Genomic DNA, 20,095 nt, shown 5'->3' with positions numbered 1-20,095 from the left:
AACGTTGCATTATTATTACCATCCTGTTGGTTTCCACCTGGATGGAATACCATCCAGATGGAAGTCAAAAGGACACCTTTTTGGCTTTTATTGGTCACATTTAATAAATATGCCAGTATATAATGAAATTAGTACAAAATTGTGAATGATAGACTATGATATTTCATGAAACAGTATCCAATGGGAGCCCACCTACACTGTATGGCACCTGTTATAGGGTTCAGTTTAATATACAGTATATGCTCCAGTGTCTATGTTAAACAGAAACTATAAATGTGATGTGAACGGAAGCTAAAAGACAATTTCTTGTACTGCTTACCTTCAATTTGCACAATGCAGTGAAGTGAATCTGCATAATCATAGTCATATTTTACTCGATACAGACACTGATATCTCCTCGTGATGTACTTAGGTTTGGTAATTGAAAATATCACACTTTTTCCTGCTGCCGTGATGTCGTCTTCAATGACTTTACTGCCATCTAGGAGTGTGAAGAAGAACTGATTGTACTTTTGGTTTTCAGGAACTGTGCAGTTGATTCTCACCATTGAGCTGTCAATAGGATTTTCTTCCAAGGTCATTGAAGGAGCTGGAAGTTCTACAAGAGCATCAACAAACAGAATTAATTTATATCTATGAAATCAAATCCTAACAGAAGAAACTTGCAAAACTTTCACATTGACGGCTTTGTCCCAACATTTACAGTTGCAAAGAGAAAGAGGGAGTAGTCTCTAGCATGGAAGTTCATGCAATTAAAATTTCATCTTTATTCAGGACATTTTTAAAAAATAGTCTTAAACTTGTACATGAGAGAAATGGGGTCCATGGTAATAAACCGACGCTTTTCGACCTTTCAGGTCTTAATCATGGTGTGAATACAGTCCCTCATCATGAGTGTTATATACAAGAAGGTATACAGATAACAGATGCAAACACTAAAAACATTAGGTGATCAGGTAGATACCCCCTAATTAATTAACCCTGTTAGCAAATCCATAGCTTAACGTTAGATTACAGAATTTATAACAAATTCAATGCTAGTCCAATAAAACCTTACAAATCACAATGATGAAACTTGTTGCAACAAAAGTTATGGTAATAAAAACAATTAGAAGACCTGCTAGAAATACAAAAATTAATTAGGACAAAAATTGGAGCAAAATATTTCTGATATTAAATGTGTCAAATTTGGGAGAGATAAACGTGACTTTGAACTAAACCAGATTTATACTTGGAAAAATTTCCATATTTGGAATACTGGTAAAAGACACAATCAGCATAGGTACTCCACTAATTATCAAAAAGAGCAGAGAATCAGTTTCTCCATGTCTCATGAGTTCACGGGTACCTCTAATTCCAACTTCAATACATCAGAGGAGTTTTCAGACACTTCCTTTGGCTCGAATAGACACAGCGAATCACAAAATGAAAGATCTGGAAGAAGCAATGGCAACCAGACAAGAAATAACGGAGGAGAGCGAGGAGGAAACATAAACACAAGAGGATATCTCAGGAACAGAAGGAGATATAAAGTTCCAGTCTGGAGCCTCTTGAGCTATATTCTATCTGATGCTCAGTTAAAACTTTTGGGGAAAGGTGTGGGGTTTTGCCCAGTTAAAAAAAATTGACATTTTCAGAACTCTTCTTTCTGGATGAAATGTTATTTTGATTACCCTGATGACCCCTTTAATTTTTTGCAGAACTCTGATAACGATGACTTCTCTACAGGGATGGTTGTACCCTATGGAAATTTTTCCTTTCAGGAATTGTTGCATTATACAGTACCTCTGTTAGGGATCTTCAATCACATTCGTTAGTCAAAGATTGTATGATGAATGACAATTTTAACATCTCAAATCCTCTTTTTAACCCTGTACAATCTAGACCTTCAGTCCCAGATATTTTCCAAAAATTGATTGAGAGTGATAAAAATAAAATTTTAACTGCATGAAGTTCTGCGCTGGAGACTACTCCCTCCTTCTCTTTGCAATGAACAACGCCTTTCATCAGGGTGGCTCTGTGCCTGGATGGACTTTGGAATACAATTAAGACTGGTGAGCTGACTATTTCCATCTCCCTCTTACCCTATATGCTTATTTAACATTTACAGTTATTATCTATCCAAAACATAAGTGATAACTTGTGGATTGGTAGGGCTCCAACTGCTATAACCCTCATTGTTCCTAAAAACGGGGCTCCAAAATAGAATGGAGCAGTGGCCGTGCATGCAAGCTACATTAATTCTCTGAGTCTTCCAGAGATAACAGAGCACTGTATTCAGCTATCTCTGGCAGTACCATAGAAAATAGAGATGAGCTGATCTTTTGAAATTTGAATTTGCTGATGTCACCAAACTTTGCTCTACCAGGGGACTGGTCTGCTGTAGTGGTGAATGGTGAGTTACTGCGGCCAATCCTGTCCTCACCATCAGAGACTGTAGTGAATACCAAGTAGTCACTTAGTTATTCCCCTCCAGGGTAAGCCTGGCCCTTGGTGTTGTGTGCCCATGACTCGCCCCCAGAGGCCGTGGGGTACTCGGTGTCGGGCCCGTTGATTACAATGGGAGATATCACAGTGGCAATGACCCGGTCCGTGGCCTCAGGCGGTCAATGTAAAAGTGGTAGAGTGATGGGGATAAAGTTATTGAGATGATTCGTGATGCCACCTTTGGTTTCTGGTCAGTTTGACCAGCGCTGCAGGGTTGCTTCTCTGGGACACATGGTGTGGTGCAGCAATGATGTTGAAGGTCCCCACAGGTGGAGCTGTAGTCCCAGACCAGTGTAGATGAGGTTGGCAAGTGGGGAGATGGTGTAAAGAAGCAGATGTAGCAGAGCCGGGTGTAAGGCGCAAGAATAAGTGGAGGACACAAGGGCATGTAGTTCGAAAGCTTTACTCACAGTCTGCTGCGCATACAGGTGCCCACTTCGGTGCTGTGTCCTCCAGGTCAGGGGCTCAGCCAACTCCCAGGCAAGGTAAAGTACACCTTTCCAGCACTTCGCCAACATGTGCCCTCTCTGAACGTCTCCTCACTAGCGCCTGATCTGAAGTACTTGTAGTTGCGTATTAAACTCAAGTTCCTCCTTCTTGATGTTACTTAGAACTCTACTTGTACGGCAGACAGCTGTAGCATGCTTCGGGGACTCCGTGCTATCAAGTCCCGGCTCACTCATGTTGCTGTTGTGCCCCCAAGTCTTAGGTGGGAATAAAGTGGTGACAACTTCTATTCCTCCGGTGTCTGCTGCAGGAACATCAGTATCCATACAACCTCGGGGACCGGACCCCGGCCATGCACTTCAAACTTGAGGAAGGGCTCTGCTCTGACCCTAGTCCTTAGTTCTCTTCTTCTCCTTATGTTCCGTACTAAGCTATCTTCCTTCTGAAGATTCAGGCTTTCTATGGCTCTTTCCTGTGCCAGCAGCTCCAGGTCACAGGAGTCTACTGTAGCACTTCCTTCAGTCCATCCCTCTCAGGGGATCTCTCACAGACTCACCTTTTCCTAATATTCTCCCGCTCTCTTGTGCAATCTAAGCTCCACCCACCTCCCAGCACTCTTCGTGGTCCCAGCAGGGAGCCACCAAAGGTGCTTTGCTACACTACTATGTTGTGTGGGATGCAGGTGTTGGAGTGTGGTCAGGTGTCTCCACCTTACCTGGATAGTGGGGTACCACACCTCAGAGGAGGTGCAGTACCTCTGTGGCGACTGAACCCTCGGGCGCCACACCCACACCCACCAGCATTGCCATTAGATTATGCCATGGAGCTCGCTAACAAACCAGGACCCAGAGATCCCAAGTAAAATGTTCAAGTACTGTACAAGTAGGTGTGCTCTCAATGAGGACCAGATGATGCCGGCTATCAATGTGGTGGCATCCCAGATGCAGGTTCTGTCAGCCGCAATATCCATCTTGCCTTCTGACTCTGTCATGTCTGACCAACTCTCTCCAGGACTGTCAGCCCATTTTCTGGTGGAACTGTTAAGCTCAAATTTCCACTACTGTCCTGCTATGATGGACACCACAAGAAAAGCCTCAACTTCATTAATCAGTGTCATCTACTTCACCCTGAATGCTCATCTTTTCCCTTCAGACCAGTCCAAGATACCATTTATGGTCTCAGCTGTTTGGATAAGCCTTGGCCTTGGCAAATCCCATTTGGGGCTGTGGTGGTCTGGAGATTTGCAATGATGGGAAGTTCCTGGAGATGCTTCAAACCTTAATCAAGGTACCAGACCGCACCTCCTCAGCTGGTTCATGCCTTTTGTCTCTGAGGCAGGGCATGGACACGGTGGCCCAGTATGCCTTTTTCTTCCATATCTTGGTGGCAGAGTTGGCTTGGAATGAAGAAGCCCTGGAGACAAACTTCTGGCAGGACATTACCGGTCGTATAAAGGATGAGTTGGCAGATCTACCATCTTTGCTGGATGCCCTTATACACCTGGCCACTCAGCTTGATCTCCGCTTCCATGAGCAAGCACTGGAACAAGCTTCAGTGTCTCCTCATGCTAGAAGACCACCAGGACTGGCTGTAAGCTTCCAGTTCCCCTTGCTACTGGAAGTTGCACCTCCAACCACTGAGCTGATGCAGGTTGAGAGGGACAAACTTTCTGTGTAGGAAAGACAGTGGAGGTAGAGAGAGAATATATGCATATACTGTGGAGGAAAGGGATATTTTGGTCATCAGTGCCCTGTGAGACCAGGAAACCTCAGCACCTTTGGTTGGCTGGAGAGATGACCCTAGATGACAGTAAAAGCTCTCCAAAACTACTGACTAAAGTTACCCTGTCCTAGCAGAAGAGGTCTCTCTCTGTGGCTGCCCATATGGATTCCAGATCATCGAACAATTTCATTTGTCAGAATCTTGTCCGTCGAATTTGGTTCCCTAAGCAACAGCTGGATCATGCCCTGACTATGGTCTCCATTGATGGACAACTCCTGGAAGAGCCTATTCGATCCATCATGCTGTGGATTGGAGTCCTGCATTCTGCAAAAAATTCCCTTTACTTGCTACCTAGATCTGCTAATTCTGTGCTCCTTGATCTTCCATGACTGCGTCTAACATGCAGATTGTTGACTGGTCCACTGGTCAGGTGCTTCATTGGGGACAGTATTGTGCTTCCAACTGCCTTGCCAAGGTCAATCCCAAGATTCCGCCTTCTGTGCCTTTTGAACCTTGCTTCTCCATTTTCATGCCTTTGCATACTGTATGTCTTTTGTGAAAAGAAGCCAGAGGTCCTGCCACTCCACAGACCTTAAGCCTGTCCTGTTGACCTTCTGCCTGGTACTACACCACCCTGGGGTCGGGTGTATCCCCTATCTCTGCTTGAGTCTTGAGCCACATCTCAATACATTCAAGAAAACTTGGACAAGGGATTCATCCATAAACACTCTTCTCTTCTGGCTGGTGCCAGCATCTTCTTCGTGTCTAAGAAGGATGGGTCCCTATGTACCTGCTTTGACTCTCGAGGGCTTAACAAAATCACCATTAAAAACAAGCATCTCCATACTTTTATTTCCAAACTGTTTGACAGAATCTGTGGAGCAAGGATCTTCTCCAAATTGGATCTGCGAGGGGCTTACAACCTGATTCGTGTCCGCAAGGGTGACAAATGGGAAAACAGTCTTTATTACTTGTGGCCAAGCTAATCCTCACTATCAGAGGCTCTAGTGAATACCAGGTAGTCACTAAGTTACGTCACTCCAGGGCAAGCCAGGCCTGTGGCACAGTGGGTCAACACCCACCAGCGTTACAACATTATTGATAGTCTTTCTAGTTCCAGGCTAAGTTTGGAGGACATATTCTTCGACTGCTGCTCCTTTATGTTATCTTCTCCAAACTATGCAACTATATAATAATACACTGTGTACTTACCCACTGTATTAAATAGACACAAAAGCTGATTCATGCTGTATGCTGCCTTTGTCTGTATATAGCGAATGAGTTGTAAACATTGAGCCCACCCTAGGCTCAGGGGCTCATCAGGGGATTCCCCTGCTCTCCAGTGGGTCAGTCTGAGCCACTCTATAATCTATTTTATGAAAGTGCTATATATCAATGATGAATCACTCAGCAATTATAACAGTTTTTTTTTTTACCCAGCACTGATATCTTCATAGCATTGCTTCTCCCAGATTGCATGCCTCTGCTTCTGCTTTTGAACCTGCATGAATAGTAACCCATGTTGTCTTTGTTGGCATTGCTTATCATATGTGAAAACTGATTTCTACCACTTGATCCATTTGTGATGATCACATCATTTTTTAGAAGGTAAAATTCAACATTGGAATAGGGAGTTTGGCAAGTGATTGTGATTGTTGCTCCTGGTTGCACAACTCTACGCGGACTGACATTAATAACTGGCCTTGGGAATGTATCTGTGGATAAAGCAAAATATGACACTTTTATTATTACCAGAAAACAAGACATACTTTTTGACAATAAGATTTAAAGCAGGTAGTAAGTACAGATCTTTAAATTGCCACATTGGGCAGGGGAAATTTGAATATTGACCTGTCACTGCAAAATTGTAAGGATTAAGATTACTGTCTAAACTCTTGTCTACATACCTTGGTCAAGGCAGAATGGCTTGTTGGTGTCTTTATGGCAAGTCAATCGAAGTGGTAGGCTTATAGGTTATGTAGCCTAGCAGAGAAGTGAGTTAGTAACGCACCGACACTGGCGTAACTACCGGGGTAGCAGCCGAAGCGGTTGCTTTGGGGCCCGGCCCATATAGGGGCCCGGGTCCCCGGCTCTGATCGGCTCTACCCCAGGGGTGGACCAACCGCCTGTGCAGCCCATGCATTGCATGGGGGTCCCAGGGGAGAGGGGGCCCCTCCAGCACCGCATGGCTAATTATTCAAATTAGCCATGTGGAGCGCAAGGAGGAGAGGAGCCAGCCCTGAGGTGAGATGATATCAGTGTCAGTCATGCTGTGCTGCCCTGCTTCTTTGGGGAGGAGAGGAGGAGACAGACTGTCTCACTCACTGTGCCTGTGGCGCCGGCCGGCCGGTGGCTGCAGCTGCAGGTCAGTCAGTCACTTGTGTATGTGTGTGTATGTTTTTGTATGTGTGTGTATGTCTGTGTGTGTGTATGTCTGTGTGTGTGTATGTCTATGTATGTGTATGTCTTTGTATGTGTGTGTATGTATGTGTGTATGTCTGTGTGTGTGTATGTATGTCTGTGTGTGTATGTGTGTGTGTCGGTTAGCCTGGCCCTGGAGGAGATGCGTACATGAGAAGACTGTGATGAGGAGAGAAGGCCATGATGCCCGGGGTGATGGGAGAAGGCCATGAGGGGTAATGGGAGAAGGCCATGGGGGGTGATAGAAAGAAAGCATTGATGGGGAGAAGGCAATGATGGGAGTGATGGAGTGATGGGGAGAAGGCAGTGATGGGGTGATGGAGCAGGCAATGATGGGGAGAAGGCAATGATGGGAGTGATGGGGTGATGGAGCAGGCAATGATGGGGGTGATGGAGCAGGCAATGATGGAAGTGATGGGGAGAAGGCAAAGATAGGAGTGATGGAGCAGGCAATGATGGGAGTAGGCAATGATGGGAGTGATGGGGTGATGGAGAAGGCAATGATTGGAGTGATGGGGGAAGGCAATGATGGGAGTGATGGGGTGATGGAGCAGGCAATGATGGGAGTGATGGGGAGAAGGCAATGATGGGAGTGATGGGGAGAAGGCAGTGATGGGATGATGGAGAAGGCAGTGATGGGATGATGGAGAAGGCAATGATGGGAGTGATTGGGAGAAGGCAATGATGGGGTGATGGAGAGGGCAATGATGGGGTGGTGGGGGAAAAAGAAATAATGATGGGGTGGTGGGGGAGAATGCCCTGTTGGTGGTGGAAAGGGCAATAATGGGGGTGGTGGAGGAGGAGGAAATGATGAAGGTGGTGGAATGGGCAATGATGGGAGTGGTGGGGGAGAAAGCAAAGATAGTGGTGGGGAGATGAAAATGATGGAGGTGGTGAAGAGGGCAAAGATGGGATGGGGAGATGACAATAATGGGATGCGAGGGCAGAAGGACAATGAGGGGTGTGGGGGATTGGGATGTTAGGAATGGGGACTTATAATGGCCTTAGGAACAGGGGGAGGTGGAGGAAGATGTTATCGCTTATTATGTCTAACACAGTCCCTTAGTATATAGTGTACTCACTATGTCTAACACAGTCCCTTAGGATATAGTGGACTCACTAATTCTGTATAACGCCACCCTTAGTTACATAGTTTCCTCTATTATTATTTATAATACGTCCCTTATTACGTACCATCCTCTCTAGTTATATATGGTGCCGTCCCTTATTATATAGCTTCCTCTGCTGTTATGTATAGTGCTGTCTCTTACATAGTGTATTCTTGTTAATTTTGTTATTTACAGTGCCCTCTTTTATTACATAGTCCCCTCTCTTGTTAGATATAAAATGACTGTTGATGGAGCAGCCGGCGACCAAACTACCAGTCCATCAGCTCCTCCATTAGAAAGGAAGCTTTCCCATGCTCCATCAGCCATCATTGCATTATACAGCTAACAAGACAGGACAGTATGTAATAAAATACAGGGCTCTATATAATTCAATATGTAAGGGACAGTACTGTACATAAGAGAGGGCACTGTGTAAGGGACAGCAATATACATAATAAAGGAGACTATGTAATATATATATACATGTATGTGTGTGGCTATATAATATCAATATATATATATATATATATATATATATATATATATATATAATATATAGCTTTGACGCCATAAAAGGGGGGGGCCCAGACACATTTCTTGCACAGGGGCCCCAAGCTGTAAGTGTCCACCCCTGTGCTACCCGGTAGTGCAATTTATTTAAGTACATTACTGCGGCGCTCCAGCGGGTGCTGTGGGTGGCCAACGCTGTCTTGGGGGCCCGCCGGCCCCGTGCGTGTAGTGTAGAGGATCCGGGGCCCCGGCGGAAAAAAATGTACACTATGATTTTGCAGCCTACGCTGCATTTCTGTGCCTGCTGTGCGGAGTGAAGCACATATTGGGCCTGCCTCCCTGCCTGCAGCCAGTCACAGAGTGTATTGCTTCAGACTAGTTCAGTCCCGCCCCTTCCCTGAGCCCTCGCTGTCTATTAGCTCTCTGCAGAGCTGCCTGCCGCATGGACCTCTGGGAATGTCTTGAAGGGGGTGTGTCTTTGAGGGGGTGTTTCTTTGAGGGTGCCCCGTTTAAAAGTTTGCTATGGTGCCCAATCCAGGGCTGCCACTAGGAATTTTGGGGCCCCATACTGGCAAAATTTATGGGGCCCCCCCTTGAGCCTCCGCCCAGGCTCCACCCCCAGTTCCGCCTCCACCCTAGCTCCTCCTTCACCATGCGAACCTTCCAAAATCCCTCTGTGCTTTCATCGAAAAACTTCACCATGCCCTCAATCACACATTAACACCATATCACATACCTAGTCATCAGTTTTTGTTTTGACGGTATATATTGACAGTCCTGGCCAATATATAAATGTACAACAATATTCAATAAAAGTTCAGTATTCTATGTAGTATGCCAGAGCAACAAGTATATAATAAACACATATATTCAGTGTATTCGTTATGGCCAATGAAATCCTCAGAATTTCAAATAACTCTACAATCAAAAGAGTCTTATGATTAAACAAGAAATATTGATGATATTACATCAAGCCACCTTATAAATAACAAACAGCCATGTTAGTAATAGGATTGGCACCTAATAAAAACCAAATACAAGCGGTTAGTATGTTAATCAAAAGCCCAAGACAATAGAAAAGGCCGCTTTGTAATACCCTTTTCTTATGATAAGCCACACTTGCTACTAGCAGAACAAAGACATGCTCACTGAACTTGACCAGCCATAATGAATGCCACTCTTGTTACCCGACGCGTATAGTCACTAACGTGACTTCATCAGGAGTGGAAGAAGTCACTTTTCATAAGAAAAGGGTATTATCATTGACCCTAGTATTTCTAGTAACCCCTTTTTTTCTACTCTAAATGTAACCCTGTTTACAAAGCAGCCTTTTCTATTGTCTTGGGCTTTTGATTAACATACTAACCGCTTGTATTTGGTTTTTATTAGGTGCCAATCTAAAATCTAATTTTATTTTCACTAAAATGATCTTTTCACCCCCAATGTTTGTTTTTCCCCAAGTGTAACTTGAGAAATTGGACCCTAACAGTAGTTGTACAATTTGTCCTGAGTAGGCTGATACCCCATATAGGACTACAGGCTGAGCTGCAGGTGGAGACAGTCAACATGCTGGTACTAGTCAGCACAGTCGGTGATAACTAAAAGGATAGGACTACGGGCTGAGCTGCAGGTGGAGACAATGTGCCTACTAATCTTGGCGCTGGAGATGTGTCCCCCTGGGCCCTGGCTCACCCCATCAGCCCCCTGGCTCCCCCCCATCATCAGCCGGGCCTCCTGGGTCCCCCCCATCATCAGCGGGGCCCCTCAGACCCCCCCCCATGAACAGCCAGGTCCCTGGGTCCCCCCCATCATCAGCTGGGCCCCTGGGTCCCCCAGACCCCCCCACGGACAGCCGAGCGGGCCCCTGGGTGACCCCCACGGACAGCCGAGCGGGCCCCTGGGTGACCCCCACGGACAGCCGAGCGGGCCCCTGGGTGACCCCCACGGACAGCCGAGCGGGCCCCTGGGTGACCCCCACGGACAGCCGAGCGGGCCCCTGGGTGACCCCCACGGACAGCCGGGCGGGCCCCTGGGTGACCCCCCACGGACAGCCAGGCGGCCCCTGGGAGAACGCCCAAGGACAGCCGGGCCCATGGGTGACCCCCACGTACAGCCGGGTAGGCCCCTGGGTGACCTCCCACGGACAGCTGGGTGGGCCCCTGGGTGACTCCCCATGGACAGCCAAGCCCCTCGGTCCCCCCATCATCAGATGGGCCCCTGGGTACCCCAGACCCCCCCACAGACAGCAGGCCGGGCAGGCCCCTGGGTGACCCCCCCCCCCACGGACAGCCGGGCAGGCCCCTGGGTGACCCCCCCACGGACAGCCGGGCGGGCCTCTGGGAGAACGCCCAAGGACAGCCGGGCGGGCCCCTGGGAGACCTCCCACGTACAGCTGGGCGGGCCCCTGGGAGACCTCCCACGAACAGCCGGGCAGGCCCCTGGGTGACCTCCCACGGAAAGCCGGGTGGGCCCCTGGGTAAACCCCCATGGACAGCCGGGCCCCTGGGTCCCCCCATCATCAGTTGGGCCCTTGGGTCCCCCAGGCCACCCCCACGGACAGCAGGGCGGGCCCCTGGGTGACCCCCCCCACGGACAGCCAGGCAGGCCCCTGGGTCCCCCACCATCAGCCGGACCCCTGGGTCCCCACAGGACCCGCAATGTCCCCCCATGATCGCCCCAGGGCCCCCAAAATCCCCCCCCCCCCCGTGATCAGACAACCGGCCCCCAGCGCCGGGGCCCCCAGACTTCCCCCCCCCCCCCATGATCAGACTGAGACAACAGGCCCCCAGCCCCCAATGTCCCCATCCCCATGGGCCATGATCAGCAGGCTGCAGCCGGACATACAGACATAAAAAAACATTCACTTACCTGCTCGCTGGCCGTCAACCGCACCGTCACCCAGGGTCCAGGGACCGAAGTCTTCTGCTCTGCTGCAGGCCTGCAGCCGCTCCCAGTCCCACGCTGACACCACGTGCACACCGCTCTTCTGCTTTCTCAGGAATGAGGAAGTGAAGAGGCAGCGTGTGACGTCACATGAGCCGGGGGCGGTGCTGGAGTGTGGACCATCAGACCATGGTGCACTGGGGGGGGAGGGAGAGGGGAGGAGGAGCCAAGCGCTGGCCGGACCCTCCCTGCTGTCACAGACAGTGAGTGAAAGTAACACAGGCAGAGCAGGCTGAGGGGGAGGACAGGGGGCCCCGAACCACTGAAAAAATTGTAGGGGGGGCCCGGCCGGGACCTGAGCGGCGAGCGCGGACCAGGCTGCAGCGCCCAGCTTGCTCAGGTGCCGCCACGGCCCCCTAATCACCGGGCCCCATACAGGTGTAATGCCTGTAATGCATCGGAGAGACGCTCCTTTAAATTGGGCCTATTTTTAATGAGGCCTTCCTCCACGTCTCATCATCCACTGCCACTAGATCACCAGGGTTAACGTGTTCCGTGCTGCTACAGCCAATGTTGATTTCTTAGCAAGTGTGGGTGGTTATGCTGGGCATAAAATACTTGTTCTGAAAAAGGTTTAGGTGTACCCCACAAGGGAAAATGTTTGCCAGCCTAATTGTGTGGGCATTAAAAGTCTAGGAAAGCCGCTCCTTTAAATTGGGCATATTTTTTAATGAGGCCTTCCTCCATGTCTCATTATCCACCACCGCTAGATCACCGGGTTAACATGTTCTGTGCTGCTACAGACAGTGTTGATTTCTTAACATGCGTGGGTGTGCTGAGCTTAACCCCTTCCTGACATCTGACTTACTATCCCGTTCACGGGACCTGGGCCCCTATGCCCATGGACGGGATAGTACGTCATAGCGATCAGCGGCGTTCACAGGGGAAGCGCCACTGATCGCGGCCGGGTGTCAGCTGATTATCACAGCTGACACCCGGCACTATGTGTCAGGGGTGGTTACGGACTGCCCCCGGGACGTTAACCCCTGGCACACTGCGATCAAACATGATCGCAGTGTACCGGGGGATTAGGGAAGCATCGGCAGGGAGGGGGCTCCCTCCATGCTTCCCTGAGACCCCCAGTGCAGCGCGATGTGCTGCGCTGCTCTGGGGGCTTTCTTCCCTACAGGTCCCCGGATCCAATATGGCTGCAGGGCCTTTGGGGGGCCTGCAGGGAGGCGGCTTCCTCAGTGCCTGCAGAGCGCAACCATGAGGAAGCTTTGTGCAGCGCCTGTCAGATCACTGATCTGACACAGTGCTGTGTGACATGTCAGATCAACGATCTGACACATGACAGTGCTGCCCCCCCTGGGACAATGTAATAAAGTAAAAAAAATGTAAAAGTAGTTTATAAAAAATCGCTATATTAAAAAAAAAATATTCCCTAATTTATTTTTTGTAAATAATAAAAAACAATAAAACTACACATATTTAGTATCGCCACGTCCGTAACGACCTGCCCTATAAAACTATCCCAGTCCCATTAGTGAACCCCTTTATCATACCGCCGAACAAAAAGTGCAATAATGTGCGATCAAAAAGACGGATATAAATAACCATGGTACCACTGAAAACATCATCTTGTCCTGCAAAAAACAAACCGATACAGCGTCATCAGTGAAAAAATAAAAAAGGTATAGCTTGCAGAATAAAGCGATGCAAAAATAATTATTTTTTCTATAAAATTGTTTTCTTGCATAAAACCACCAAAACATAAAAAAAGATATAAATGAGGTATCACTGTTATCGTACTGACCCAAAGAATAAAACCGCTTTATCAATTTTACCACACGCGGAACAGTGTAAACACACCGCCCAAAAGAAATTCATGAAATGCTGGTTTTTGTTCATTCTGAGTCCCAAAAATCGGAATAAGAAGCGATCAAAAAATGTCACGTGCCCAAAAATGGCACCAATAAAACCTCAACTCGTCCCGCAAAAAATAAAACCTCACATGACTCGGTGGGTCAAAATATGGAAAAATTATAGCTCTCAAAATGTGGTGATGCAAAAGCTATTTTTACAATAAAAAGCGTCTTTTAGCGTATGACAGATGCCAAAAATTATAAACCCACCATAAATAGTTAATCAAACCCCCCTTTACCACCCCATTAGTTAGGGAAAAATAATAAAATAAAAAAAAAATGTATTTATTTCCATTTTCCAATTAGGGTAAGGGCTAGGGTTAGGGTTGGGGCTGAGATTAGGGTTAGGGGTGTGTTGGGGTTAGGGTTGGAGATATAATTGGGGGGTTAACACTGTTTAGGCACATAAGGTGCTCTCCAAACGCAACATGGCGTCTGATCTCAATTCCAGCCAATTCTGCATTGAAAAAAGTCAAACAGCGCTCCTTATGGGGTATCAGCCTACTCTGGACAAATTGAAAACAACTTTTGGGGTCCAATTTCTCCTGTTACCCTTAGGAAAATAAAAAATTGGGGGCAAAAATATAATTTTTGTGGGAAAAAAATGATTTTTTTTATTTTCACGCCCGTGCGTTATAAACTTCTGTGAAGCACTTGGGGGTTCAAAGTGCTCACCACACATCTAGATAAGTTCCTTGGGGGGTCTAGTTTCCAAAATGGGGTCACTTGTGGGGAGTTTCAACAGTTTAGGCACATCAGAGGCTCTACAAACGCCACATGACACCCGTAGACCATTCCATCAAAGTCTGCATTCCAAAACGTCACTACTTCCCTTCCGAGCCCTGACGTGTGCCCATACAGTAGTTTTCTCCCACATATGGGGTGTCAGTGTACTCAGGACAAATTGGACAAGAACTTTTGCGGTCCAGTTTCTCCTTTTACCCTTGGCAAAATAAAAAAATTGGGGACTAAAAGATCATGTTTGTGGAAAAAATATGGCCATCTTCCATGTTTCTTCCAAGGAGGGATTGGGATGCGTGCAAATTTGGGTCAAGGCGGCCCTTGCATTCAATGCATAAGGAAATAGTATGGCAAGACCAACAGAAGAATATGAAGTGTATTTTCCTGTGCCCTTCCAGTACGTGGGTTCAAAGGCTTATTGGGGTGCATATGACTTGGTAGCAGGGCAGGCTTTGCTGTCAATGCATAAGAAAACAGAATGGGAGTACAAAATAATGTGAAGTGGATTTTCCTTTGCCCATGCAGTATGTGGGTTCAAAGGCTTATTGGGGTGCATATGACTTGACAGCAGGGCAGGCCTTGCTGTCAATGTATAATAAAACAGTATGGGAGTACGAAATGAATGTGAAGTGGATTTTCCTGTGCCCCTCCAGTACCTGGGTTCAGAGGCTTATTGGGGTGCAGATGACTTGGCAGCAGGGCAGGCCTTGCAGTCAATGCATAAGAAAACAGAATAGGAGTGCAAAATGAATGTGAAGTGGATTTTCCTGTGCCCATCCAGTATGTGTGTTCAAAGGCTTATTGGGGTGCATATGACTTGGTAGCAGGGCAGGCCTTGCAGTCAATGTGTAAGAAAACAGTATGGGAGTACAAAATGAATAATTTGAAGTGGATTCTCCTGTGCCCTTCCAGTACGTGGCTTCAAAAGTTTATTGGGGTGCATGTAACTTTGTGGCAGGCCAGGCCTTGCATTCAATGCAAAATGTTTTCAGGAAGCTTTCCTATACCTCTCGTGAAAGGGGTATTGGGGTGTGTTGTAATTCTTGGCAGCCCATCCACACACTGCATAGGCAATAACAGCATAGGAGACCCACTGTTTAATAATGGCCCTTTAAGAAGATTAATGCTGCCTGATGCCGCTGTAAAAATAGGCTCTGTGGCTTTGAGTCCCTCCTTCGTAAATGAAACAAGATGTGTCTGCTTATGTGTCACACACCACATGGCCAGCTAGTTTTGTTAAATGTTACAATGACATTTCAAAGTGAATGCATTATGTATTGGTTGAAAGCAATGCTAAAGTTGCAAAACTCAAAAATGCTGTGTGTGAACATAGCCCAAGTGATGGAGGAACATTTTTGTTTTGGGTTAATTATTTTGGCTTAGATAAAAGTCATTAACCTGGAAAGGATGTTCCTTAACATATTTCCCAGCAAAATCCATTTTGGTTTCGTTATTGTAGGTTTTTTGGGGCACTTGTAAAAAGGGTGTGAAACTCTGACAACTGTTATGAATGAGTCACCGGAGGAGGAAAAAACAAAAATACAAGCTAAGGCCAGAAAACTGGAGAGGTTGGTAGCTAGCGGATTGCAGACCCCTGATCCTATTCACAACAACTAACAGTAGCCGTGGGGTGTTCCTACGGTGGTCCTAGACACCTCGTTCACAGCCAGAGAACTAAATAAACCTAAAGAAAGAAAGGGGAAATCTAAACTGCCCCAGAGCAGACCCCAAAGCAATAGACAACCCCCAACATGTGTTGACGGTGAAAACAGATGAAAACACAGACAGAAAGACAGGCTGAGCAAACGATGGGGCCCTCAATAATTAGATAGGACAGAAAAGAAAAGCAACTGTCTGCAATCACGCAAAAACCCTGCCAAAAATAATGTCCAACACGTCTGATAGAAAAGGCCCTGAAGTCACTAGACTTCAAAATCACTATATCAGCACTCAGGTATATTCTGAAAACAGAGCAAAGAGATCAACTGATCAGAGACAAAAATGGAGTTCAGCCAATCCTAACCAGGGCTGGCTGAACACAAACACTAAGTAAACCAGACAAAATCTCATGGAACAATAGCAGAGCAAAAACTTAGCTTTAATAGACAGGACTAAACTGGAGGCCAGAACTCAGAGCAGAGAGGATCACCAGCAACCCAGTAGGGCGTCGGCGGCCTTATATCCACTCAGAGATTCCGGATGTCCAATCACACTCCACCTGTTCAGATGACAGGTTTTTCCCATCCAAATCAATTTCACTACCTCCTTTCACCAGCAGAGGGAGTTCATCGGACATCAAAGGTGAAGGAGAAAATGAGCTCATAACAGACAACATTGTTTAGAGCTGTGACCTAGGAGTGAGAAATGCTTCCAGGGGCAGTTGCCAGGATGTTATCATATCATTTGAGCAGTGTTTCCATCATTTTCTGACCTTTTTAGACCTTGAAAGGACCCCAGGGGGGATTGCTGTAAAAATGCTCGGGTCTCCCATAGACTTACATTGGGCTCGTTGTTCTGTCCGAGTACCCGAGCATTCCAATTTGCTCAACCCGAGCAACGAGCACCCGAGCATTTTAGTGCTCGCTCATCACTACTTGACAGTGAGATGCAGGATTTCATGCATGATGGTTACAATTCTAGGAGGCAGTACTGTACTGTACTGTAGACCAGATCTATGCGGTTAGTGGCCATCTCCAGTATTACCCCAGCAACTTCCACATTGCCTGTTTGTATTGACATGTGTGAATTGGCCATCCACTTACCTATATTCAATCAGCAATTGTTTATTGGCAGAAATATGCCTGTCTACATGTAGCTTTACACAAGCAATTTCCAATGTCTCAGTAGAATGTGCCACACCACAACCACGTTTGGCACTAACAGCTCTATTTATACCAACAATTCCTATCCAGTCATGCCATGGTGCAACGTTCAGCACTGAACATCTCCTAATGAAAAATACAGGTGCCACATTATTATCATCAGACCTGATGAACACCAAAACAGTTCCCTAAGTGGCTGCAAATGAACAAAGCATAGGCACGGCTTAAGACTTAAACATAAAGATAACATGTGTATGAAACCAATGGAAAATATCAAACTGCTCATTTTAGGGACATTGTTTGGACCTACCCTACACCCCCTAAACTAAAGATCCAACACTAACAGTTATTCCCCTGTCCCCAGAATTCAGATTTTTACCATTTCTTTCTTCCACAATTGTACACACAGCGTTGAGTGATTGCCGATACACTGTAAGGTCAGGTTTGGACCTCTGTGTAACCTACACTGGAAAAAAAAATAGAAAACGTTCACCATTGCACAACTTACCTTGGACAAAAATATTTAAAGGTGAGCTTAGCGCTGAATAGGATCCCTGATAGTATTTGCAGAAGTAGTCCCCATTGTTTTCACTCTTAATATTCACAAAAAGTAATTCGCCGCTGCTGCTGCCATTTAGGGTCTTGTTCTTTTCATTTGGTTTTTCATGTACAAAGTAAAACAAGTTCGCCTTCACTGATGCATTTGTACATTTCAATGTTAAGCTGTCACCTTTCATAATGTTGTTTGTAGGATCTTTTGTAATTATTTTGAGAATTGGCTTTGGAAGAGCGCCTAGATTACAAAAGAGGTGAACTTTACATAGTAAGTAAATCATTAAAGAAAACCTATAATTGCAAAAAAAAATGTCAGGATTAGTGTTGAGCATTCCGATACCGCAAGTATCGGGTATCGGCCGATACTTGCTGTATCGGAATTCCGATACAGACTTCCGATATTTTTTCAATATCGGAAGTCGGCATCGGAATCGGAAGTTCAAAGTTGATTGACAGCCTGACGTCATCATGATGCGCGGTGTGTGCGCATCATGATGCGCTGTCATTTCGGGCCTTCCGGGGGTCTCTGCCGGCCTGCCGGGGGGCTGTGTGGACTGCCCGGGGTCTGTACCGGCCTGCCGGGGGGCTGTGCCGGCCTGTCGGTGGTCTGTGCACCCTGTGGGGGTCTGTACCGGCCTGCCGGGGGGCTGTGCCGGCCTGCCGGTGGTCTGTGCACCCTGTGGGGGTCTGTACCGGCCTGCCGGGGGGCTGTGCCGATGTCTGGGGGTCTGTGCAAGCATCGTCCGATGGGACTATAAGTCCCATCTGGCGATGCCTGCTACCATGACAGTGATTGACACATTAGCCAATGATGGGACAGTAGTAGTCCCATCATCCGGCTAATGTGTTAAATGTTAAAAAAAAAAAAAAAATACTACATACATACTACATACATACTACATGCATGCTACATACATACTACATGCTACATACATACTACATATATACTACATGCATGCTACATACATACTGCATGCTACATACATACTACATACATACCACATATATACTACATACATACTACATGCATGCTACATACATACTACATGCATGCTACAGACATACTACATGCATGCTACATACATAACATATATACTACATGCATGCTACATACATACTACATGCTACATGCATGCTACATACATACTACATGCATGCTACATACATACTACATATATACTACATGCATGCTACATACATAATGCATGCTACATACATACTACATACATACTACATGCATACTACATACATACTACATGCATGCTACATACATAACACATATACTACATGCATGCTACATACATACTACATACTACATACATACTACATGCTACATACATACTACATATATACTACATGCATGCTACATACATACTACATGCTACATACATACTACATACATACTACATGCATGCTACATACATACTACATACATACTACATGCTACATACATACTACATGCATGCTACATGCTACATATACTACATGCTACATACATACTACATGCATGCTACATACATACTACATGCATGCTACATACATACTACATACATACTACATGCATGCTACATACATACCACATACATACTACATATATACTACATGCATGCTACATGCATGCTACATACATACTACATACATACTACATGCTACATACATACCACATATATACTACATACATACTACATACAATACATTCATACAATACATACATAGACATACAGTACATATAACATAGAGTAACATACTTACCAATACTTGTCACATTGTTCCCCGAAGCCATTGTCTTTTAAAGGAATAAATACTAACATAACAAACCACAAAAATACTCACCCACGATCCGAAGCAGTCCACGAGTGTGTCCCACGACGATCTTGGGTAGAGAACTGCAACATCAGCTTATGCCGCCGTTCTCTACGGGCTGCAGGAATCCAATGACGGAAGGTAGGTATCCTTCCGCACTGTATTTCTCCGCCACTTAAAAAAAAAAAAAAGTCCCTAGTCTCACTTTATGCCATTGCTGTGTGTGAATTTCCCACGCAGCAATGGCATAAAGTGAGACTAGGGACTTTTTTTTTTTTTAAGTGGCGGAGGAATACAGTGCGGAAGGATACCTACCTTCCGTCATTGGATTCCTGCAGCCCGTAGAGAACGGCGGCATCAGCTGATGCTGCAGTTCTCTACCCAAGATCGTCGTGGGACACACTCGTGGACTGCTTCGGATCGTGGGTGAGTATTTTTGTGGTTTGTTATGTTAATATTTATTCCTTTAAAAGACAATGGCTTCGGGGAACAATGTGACAAGTATTGGTAAGTATGTTACTCTATGTTATATGTACTGTATGTCTATGTATGTATTGTATGAATGTATTGTATGTAGTATGTATGTAGTATATATGTGGTATGTATGTAGCATGTAGTATCTATGTAGTATGTATGTAGCATGCATGTAGCATGCAGTATGTATGTAGCA

General features: G+C 46.1%; 1 protein-coding gene across 1 annotated transcript in view; it reads right to left on the bottom strand.

Annotated features, from left to right (window-relative positions):
- Positions 1 to 20,095, bottom strand: part of LOC141085568 (immunoglobulin superfamily member 1-like) — a 77,232-nt gene that overhangs the window by 2,954 nt on the left and 54,183 nt on the right. The window contains exons 4-6 of the mRNA XM_073571028.1: positions 17,576 to 17,860; positions 6,093 to 6,371; positions 320 to 598 (exon numbers count right to left, since the gene is read on the bottom strand). Coding sequence (XP_073427129.1) covers positions 320 to 598; positions 6,093 to 6,371; positions 17,576 to 17,860 — 843 coding nt within the window. The remainder of the gene's footprint in view (positions 1 to 319; positions 599 to 6,092; positions 6,372 to 17,575; positions 17,861 to 20,095) is intronic.

The sequence above is a fragment of the Dendrobates tinctorius genome, unplaced genomic scaffold, assembly GCF_039654945.1.
Source record: "Dendrobates tinctorius isolate UK_male_01 unplaced genomic scaffold, ASM3965494v1 ptg000028l, whole genome shotgun sequence".
Taxonomy (NCBI): domain Eukaryota; kingdom Metazoa; phylum Chordata; class Amphibia; order Anura; family Dendrobatidae; genus Dendrobates; species Dendrobates tinctorius.
The sequence above is the reverse complement of the archived record's forward strand: the minus strand, read 5'-3'. Positions and strand labels throughout refer to the sequence as shown.